At 52.1% G+C, this 8355-nt stretch overlaps 1 protein-coding gene across 1 annotated transcript; it reads right to left on the bottom strand.

The window, feature by feature from the left end:
• Positions 1 to 311: 311 nt before the first annotated feature.
• Positions 312 to 7643, bottom strand: LOC111533932 (synaptophysin). The gene is made up of 5 exons (XM_023200582.2): positions 7540 to 7643; positions 6337 to 6402; positions 5082 to 5206; positions 1893 to 2088; positions 312 to 1172 (listed from the first exon to the last, which is right to left on the bottom strand). Exons 1-5 carry the CDS (start codon positions 7573 to 7575, stop codon positions 900 to 902), a joined length of 696 nt encoding a protein of 231 aa, XP_023056350.1. The 5' UTR covers positions 7576 to 7643; the 3' UTR covers positions 312 to 899.
• Positions 7644 to 8355: the final 712 nt, after the last annotated feature.

Raw genomic sequence — 8355 nt, 5'->3', positions numbered from 1 at the left:
GCCTCAGCTTCCCGAGTAGCTGGGATTACAGGCGTGTGCCACCACACTTGGCTAATTTTGTATTTTTAGTAGAGATGGGGTTTCCCCATTTTGGTCAGGCTGGTCTTGAACTCCCGACCTCAGGTGATCTGCCCGCCTTGGCCTCCCAAAGTGCTGGGATTACAGGCGTGAGCCACTGCGCCCAGCCACATAAAGTAATTTTAAGACATAAAACACTTTACGTTATCTTTCCCTATATGCCATGCCCTCTTCTAAGAGCTTTACATGTTATAAGTTTACTTAAAATTCAGTTTTGGGCAGGAAATACTATCTCCATTTTATAGTTGAGGAGACTGAGGCCCTAGAGGCTAAGTTACCTGAAGTCTCACATCCAGCAAGTGACAGGAAAGAAAAGTTGTAATCTTAGCATCTGTAATCCTTGTATACGACTTACCTTGTGCTAGGCCCTTTTCTGAGCACTCCGTATTATTAGTTCACTAAATACTCAACTTTGGAGCAAGACCCATTATTAGTTTTCGATTATACATGCTCAACTGAACCCTGATAGGCTGTCGCCAGTTTCAGGTCAGGGAGCTTGCAAGATGTAGAGCTGGGATTTGAGCGCAGACAGTCTGACTCCAGCCAGCAGGGGGCATCCAAGTGGGGAAACATTTCAAGTTTTTCCTTCATTTTGCACATGAGGAAACTGAGGTCCCAAGAGGGTGCTGAGTTGCCAGAAATTCTACATGTCTAGGCTGGGTCTGGGATCCAGGCCTCCCAAACCTAATCTGGACAGAAGCTGTCATGTTCCCCCTTTGGGGACAGTCTGTGGTGTCACAGTGGTTACAATTGCTAGCTCATCCTTCAGTGTTGGCACGTGTTCTCCAGGGACACCCCTTGGATCTCCCCTGACTCTCCTCTTATTCTCCCGCTCCACTACTCCCCATGCCGGACTGTACTGTTTTCCACTCTCCCTCCTCCAGCCAGCACTTAGGGCTTACCACCGAGGTGTTGAGTCCCGAGGTCACAGGGTCTCTCAGTTCCTTGCACGTGTTCCCTGTCTGGCGGCAGACAGGCATCTCCTTGATAATGTTCTCTGGGTCTGTGGCCATCTTCACATCTGACAGCCCCTTGGCCCACGCCGACGAGCTAACTAGCCACATGAAGGCAAACACAGCCGTGGCCAGAAAGTCCTAAGGCAGGCAGGGGTGAGGAAGACGGCACTGTGAGTGGACTGCTTCACGCTAGGCCCTGGGGCCTCCTCGGATCACAGGCTTTCTTTGGGGACGAGACCCCCAGAAGAGGCCTGTCTCTCCCTTGCCTTTTCAGCTTTCAAGCCCACAGCACTTTCACCTGAAGGTGGCCCTCCCAGCTTGAGCTTGTGTGTGTACATGACACAGAGGATGTGGGAGTGTGTTGTGATATGTGGCTGTGGGTGTTGGGGGGAGGGGAACTCTGTGGGATGATTTCCGAATCTGTGGAAAGTAATGTGTCTTTCCACTTTTGTCTGCATGTGGGAATTTTTGTCATTTTGTGTCTAGGCTGAGGGTGTGTGAGTACAGCGGTGTAGGAATCAGTGTGTCGGTGTGGCATGATGACAGGCATGACTGTCACAGTGAACCTCTGTGGGCCTCTTCCTTTGAACTAGGCTGTGTGGTTGTGTGAGAGCAGGAAGGCTCTCAGGTGTGGGCCTGTCTGGGATTCTGCATGGGCTGTATGTCTCTGTGACTCTATAACTCTGTGTCCCTGATGCCTGGTGTGGATTAATAGCAGCAGCAGCTATATGTGTGGCTGTTATGGTGGCTGTGTGCCTGTGGGCCTGTCTGGGATTTGGTGTGGTCTGTGAGCATGGCTGTGTCCCTGAGGTTCCGTGTCCCCATGGTCGCTACATGCAAGTGGTTGTGGGGACTCACCAGCATGGGCCCTTTGTTATTCTCTCGGTACTTGTTCTGCAGGAAGATGTAGGTGGCCAGAGCCCCCATGGAGTAGAGGAAGGCAAACACAGCCACGGTGACAAAGAATTCGGCTGACGAGGAGTAGTCCCCAACTAAGAAGACCTTGGTGGTGCCCCCTCGGCAGGTGGGTGCATCAAAGTACACTTGGTGCAGCCTGCAAACAGAGGTGGGCAGGTGTGGCCCAGCCCCTAAGAACCCCCTCAACCCTCCAGCCCAATCATGGGTCCCCCCGATTCTGACAAGGCCCCAGGAAGAGGAGGAAATAACCATTCATCGAGCACCTACTATGTACCAGTCACATTTCACTGATTGCTCAAAACATCCTGGTGAGATAGGTATTATTCATCCCTCACTCCAACCCAAGCACTCTGGTCTCTCGATTATTTCTAGAACTTGCCAGGCATCCTCCCTCCCCAGCATCTTTGTTTGTACTCGCTGTTCCCTTTGCCAGGAATGCTTTCCCCCTAGATAGCTTCGGGTCTTACTCCCTCATCTCCTTGAAGCTTTGCTCAACTGTCACCTTCTCATTGCGACCTTCCCTGATCTCCCTACTTAAAATTAAATTGAAACATTCTCACAACCAGCACTCCTTAGCCTGGCTTCCTTGCTCCACTTTTCTCCATAGTAGTGGTATCCATCTGACATACCAGATATTTTATTTTTTTTAATCTTGTTTTTTGCTGTAACTACAAGAGGGTGGGGCTTTTTCCTCTGTTTTCACCACTGTATCTCCAGGCCCTGGAACAGTGCTGGCACCTAGCAGGCACTCAAGAAATGTTTATCAAATGAAATGTACAGAGGCGGAAACAGAGGCTCAGGGAAGTGCATTAACTTGCCTGAAGTCACACGGCTGGCAAGGGAATGTCAGAGTTGGGATCTGAACCTTGTTTTCTCCCTTCCTCATGTTGACTTTCCTCTCCCACCCCAGTTCAGGTCCCCAAGAGAAAAAAATGTATGCATAGCAGAGGAGAGCCCAGCAACTACACAACAGGAAAAGACAGAAAGAAAGGAGGGTAAAGGGATCCTGGAACAGGGTGTGTGTATGTGAGGGAAGAGGGGAGGTGTCCTGGGACTAAGGCCTTTCCTGTGGTGTGATGGAAGAAAGGTGGGGGTTGTAGAGAGAAAATGTCTGTGGGGAGAAGTACTGGAGCATGGTCTCAGATTGGAGGCCAGGATCCTGAGATTGAGCAAATGGTGCCAATGCCTTTGTGTAGCAAAGGCCCTGAGGGAAGAGGCTTGCACTTATTAATCACCTACTAAGCAGTTTACATAATTGTCTCATTTAATGACAGCCTCCAGCAATTCTCTAAAGCAGGCTTTATTATACCCTTTTTACAGATGAACAAACAGAGGCTTAGCAAGGTTGTTACTTGCCCAAAGTTGTACAGCTCCTAAGTGATGGAGCTAGGAGTTGCATCTGGGTTTGAGTTTCTATTTCTAGTGGGCTGGGTCAGAAGAGGAGGTCCATAAGAGGGAATGACAGGTCCTTGGGTATTAGGGCAGTTTGGGAGAGATTTGCTCAGGGGGACCCAGGGCCAAGACTCTTTTTCTGGGGGACTTGTGGGTTAGAGCCTTAGGACCCAAAGTTCTAGACATGAGAGGTGTGGGGATGGTTGAGGTCTTGTGGATCCCCAAAGGGCCGGCTCTAAGCAGTGTCCCATGCTGCCAGCTCCCCCTCCTTCCCCAAACTCTTCTCTCCCTTGCCTCTGTGGACCCATGGATACCTGGCTGCCCCTCTGCCTCTCAGGCCACACTTTCCCGGTACCTCCTCTCTTTTCCATCATTGCTCAGGGCCTGTGCTAGGTTTTCTTCTATTTTCACTCTTCCATCCCCCCACTGGGTGATCTCTTGAGCCTACATTTACCCTTAGTGCTCGAAGACCCCCAGTTTCCAACTCAATCCCTGTCCTCTTTCCTGAGTTCCTTAAATTTATTTTATTTATTGAACAAACACTGATGGAGCACTTATTGTGTGCCAGGCACTGTGCTAAGCACCTGATGAGTATTAACTCATTGAATGCTAACCACAACCCTGTGAGGTAGATATTATTAGTATTCCTTTTTATAGATAAGGAAATTGAGACCCAGAGTGGTTATGTAATTTGGCCAAATAGTGGGGGAGTCTCAGAAACCTGTGCAGGGATTGAGTCTGTGGGTCTCGATTGTCCCACCCTGCAGGAGGTAGACATCGTTGTGAGGGTAGTGCCCATGCCAGCTGTGCTCATTCTTGTGTACCTAGCACCCAGTGTAGTGCCCGGCACACAGTGTGAGCTCAATAAATGTCAGAATTGTTTAACTGGGTTTAATTTTTCCCTATATCTGAGCAGTGCCCCTCATTATTCTCTACCATAAAACCCGACATGAGGATCCCCTCCTTGAGTTTCTCTTAGTCTGCTATTATCCTCTTTGTTAATTTATTTGTTATAATCTAGGCTCCATGAAGGTAGGGAGTTGGGTCTATTTTTTTTTTTTTTTTTTTTTTGAGATGGAGTTTCGCTCTTGTTGCCCAGGCTGGAGTGCAATGGCGCGATTTAGGCTCCCAGGTTCAAGTGATTCTCCTGCCTCAGCCTCCTGAATAGCCGGGATTACAGACATGCACCACCATGCCTGGCTAATTTTGTATTTTTAGTAGAGATGGGGTTTCTCCATATTGGTCAGGCTGGTCTCAAACTCCCGACCTCAGGTGATCCACCCGCCTCGGCCTCCCAAAGTGCTGGGATTACAGGCGTGAGCCACTGCGCCTGGCAGGAGTTGGGTCTGTTTTAGTTACTATCATGCTCCCAGCACTTTGAGTAGTACCAGATATACAATAAGTTCTCAAAAATGTGTATAGAATGAATGAATGGGGATTAAATAATAATATTGGCTAACATTAATTGAGTACCTACCGGGTTATCTTATTTATTGCCTGTCCTTTACCCCTTCGCTGGAACAGAGCCAGAGGGCCACAGCCTATGTCTGCCTTGCTCACCACATAGTCCTAGAGTCCAGAGCAGTGCCGGGTACAAGGCAGGTGCTCAGTGATCCCAGTGGATGTGGCCTCTTGAGGTGGGAGCTGGGCAGGAGCTACTTGGGGGGGAGGTATTGGCCGGTTCCACCCTGCCCCTTCCTCTCCCAGGTCTGTTGGGATCCCAGGGTGGGAGCACACCTGAAGGGGTACTCGAACTCGACCTCGATGCTGAGGTCACTCTCGGTCTTGTTGGCACAATCCACGCTCAGCTGGAGCTCCCCACTGTAGCTGCCGCATGTGGCAAAGGCGAAGATGGCGAAGACCTTGGGCAGCAGGGATGGGGATGGCCACAGTGAACCTGTGTGCATGTGGGAGGGAGGTGCCCTCCTCTGGACAGACTGGGGGCCCAGCACAGGCAGCAGCAGATGGAGCAGTCCCCACCCCCAACCCCTAATCAGGCTCTTCGGGACCAAGGACAAGCTGATTACAAGGGTATGGCTGTCTCTTCCTGTTTCTCTCTCTCTCTGTGTCTCTCTCTGTCTCTGCCTCTCCATGCTGACCTCCCTCTTCTCTGTTTGTCTCTGTTGTTCTCTGTGTATCTCACTGTGTCTCTGTTTCTCTCAGTATCTCTGTTTCTCTATGTGTCTTTGTCTTTCTCAGATGTCTCTTTGTCTCTCTGTGTCTCTGATCCTCTCTGCCTCTGCCTGTCTGATCTCTTGGTGTCTCTTTTTATCTCTTTTTTCTGTCTGTGTAAGTGTATGCCTGTATGTCTGTGTCTTTCTGTTTCTTGGTCTGTTTGTCTCTGTCTTTCTGTCCTGTCTCTCACTTGGTCTCCAGATGGCTCTCTCTCTGTGTCCCTCTTGCCTCTCTGTGTGTTGGTTTCTCTTTTTTCTGAGTGTCTCTTTCTCTCTGTGTCTCTCTCTCCCCCACCCTGTTTTCCTGCCTCTCTCCCTGCGTCTGTTTCTCTTTGCATCTGTTTTCTGTGTCTCCCTTTTCTTTGTTTCTGTTTGTCTCTTCTCTGTTATCTTTGTATCTCTTCTCATCTCCATATTTCTTTTTTTTTCTCAGTATTTCCATCTCTGTCTTTATCATTCCCTGTCCCTCATTCTCTCTGTCACCTTCACTGTCTCTGGGTTTCTCTGGCTTTGCATAGCTCACCCAGCATCTGCTACAGGCTCCACCTCCCCCACCCCTCCCTCACTTCAGGAGAGGAGGTAGGACGTCACAATCTCCCACTTCACAACGGGGGTACCCTCAACCCTATGTGACGTCACAGCTCATCTGTTTTCTGGCTTCAAACCCCTGAAACCTCACCCTGGAGCCTAATTCCCCCATCCCCTACAACCCCCGCACTCATCTCTGGCTACCCGTCCCTACTCCACCCCTGCTCTTCTGGACCCCATGACCTCCCTCACTCCTTGCACTCTCCCCCAACAGCCCAGACCACACTCACCCATTGCAGCACCTTCACAAAGCCGAGGGGCTCCTTGACCACCCGGAACTGACCCCCAGCCACCAGCTGAGGAGAGAAACAGTGGGGAAGGGGTGGGGTTGTTGGAGGTAGAGAGGGAGGTGAGTGGCAAGGCTGCCTATCAATGACCCCTGGGGATGGAGCATGTGACCTCTGGGAGGGGGTGAAAAGGAGAAAGTGACACCTTGGGAAAGGTGTGAGCCCCAGGGTCTCTGAGAAAAGACTCCAGGGGTCCAAGGACTGGTGGGAAGGTCTGAAGAGATGGTGAGTCAGATGGCAGAGGTCGGGGGTGAGGGAGATGGGGATGAGGTCAGGACTAGTTAAGGAGGGGGAGCAGGTCTGAAACGTAAAGGCGAGTCAGATAGGGAAGGGGTTCGGGTGGAGAACGGGGATGGAGTGGGGTGCATTCTGGTGGGGGATTGTGATGGTGAAGGTGAGTCATAACAGGGCAGGAGTCGGTTTGGCTCAGGTGGGGGAAGGGTCTGCAGCGGTAAAGGTGTGTCAGATGGCAGTGATGGTGGAGGTCTGAGGTGATGGGGATGGGGAAGGGTTGGGACTGATTGGGGGTGAGTTTCTGAGGTGGCGAAGAAGAGAGAGATGGCGGAGAGGGTCTGGACTGATTAAGGTGGGGGAGGGCTGGGACATGGCTTCAGTCGCTATGTGCTGGAGGTGAGGAGACTGGGGGTTTTGGAAGGAGTAAAACCAGATTGTCCCCTAGGTGTGCTCTGGGGGAAGGGGTGGTCGCCTATGGGGGTACAGTCTCTGTTTGGGAGGGGCGGGTGCCAGTCCTCTCCCCCACCCCCGCCCCCACACCTTCTGTCGCTCTATTTCCTAGATTATCCGCAGCACCCCCCATCTTCCTTCCACTCTCCCCTCCCCTTGTCCCTTGCCCTCACTCCAGCCCCCGGGCCCCTATTCCTCCCCTCGCGGTCGCCAGTAATGAACTGGGCTCCGGGGGCCCCCGCTGCGGCAGTGAGGACGGCCCTCGCTGCGGCAAAGAGCGCACTCCTTTTCTCCACCTCCCCTTTCCTCCCCTTCACCTGCCGCAGACCCCAGCCCCAGCGCCGGGGACCGAGTCTCCGCTGCCAGACCCTGGCCACCACCTCCCAGAGTCGGCGGGCCTGAGCGACCCGGCCCTGGCAGCCGGGCAGCGGCGGGCTCTGTCCACGGTGCTGGAGCGCGTACCTGATTCACCACGTCCATGTCTGCCAGCAGCAGCATCAGCAATGCAGGGGGCGGGAGGCGCCGGCTAGCAAGGGCGGCGCGGGGCGCGGCGGGGGCGGCGCGCGCTCGTTGGAACAGCCCAGGCGGCTGCAGCCCCGCCCCTCGCGCCCCATCCTTGCCCGCAACGCGCCTGCGCACAGAGGGTTGTGCCCCAGTCTCACCGGCAGCCATTCCGGCCGGGAGACTGGAGCCGCGAGAGCGTGCCGGAATATGCTTTGGGAAAACACAGCTCGAGGGCTCGGGAGAGGAGACCTCCCCGCTCGGTCCTACAGTGTGACAACTTTGCCAGGCCCTTTTCTGAGTTTGTTAAACATGTTCACTCATTTAATGCTTACAGAAGTCCTATGTCGTAGGGACTATTCCGCCGTTTTTACAGATGAGGAAAATGATTCCCCAGAGAGCTTAAGTGACTCTCACAAGGTCAGCCAGCTACTAGCTGGCAGTGCCCAGAGTCCCTGCAGTTTAAACACAGTTCAAGGTCTTCCAGGTTCCTTTTTCATAGTCTGCATTTTAAGCATACCCTGAAACTCTCTCCTTCCCCCAGCTAACCATCTCCCTTATTTCTCTCTTCCTCTTTGTCAAATTGATACCTACTCTAACTCTACCACTTTACCTGCTATGTATTCCTTAACTCTCTCTTAATTGGAATAACCTTCCTGCAACTAAAACTAGGCCCATTAAGGTCAACAGTGATGGCTATGATACAAAACCCAAAATACAGTTGGGGCTTAAGATGCTCAACTTCGGCCAGGCGCGGTGGCTCATGCCTGTAATCTC

The sequence above is a fragment of the Piliocolobus tephrosceles genome, unplaced genomic scaffold (assembly GCF_002776525.5).
Source record: "Piliocolobus tephrosceles isolate RC106 unplaced genomic scaffold, ASM277652v3 unscaffolded_16697, whole genome shotgun sequence".
Lineage (NCBI taxonomy): Eukaryota > Metazoa > Chordata > Mammalia > Primates > Cercopithecidae > Piliocolobus > Piliocolobus tephrosceles.
This window is presented reverse-complemented; position numbering and strand designations above follow the sequence as displayed.

Bases quoted from the DNA above. Each gene is read 5' to 3' on its own strand.
- LOC111533932 (XM_023200582.2), bottom strand. From the start codon at position 7,575: ATGCTGCTGCTGGCAGACATGGACGTGGTGAATCAG. The intron at 6,403-7,539 runs GTACGCGCTCCA...TTCTCTCCTCAG, and splicing joins ACATGGACGTGGTGAATCAG to CTGGTGGCTGGGGGTCAGTT. The intron at 5,207-6,336 runs GTGAGTGTGGTC...CTGCTGCCCAAG, and splicing joins TTGTGAAGGTGCTGCAATGG to GTCTTCGCCATCTTCGCCTT.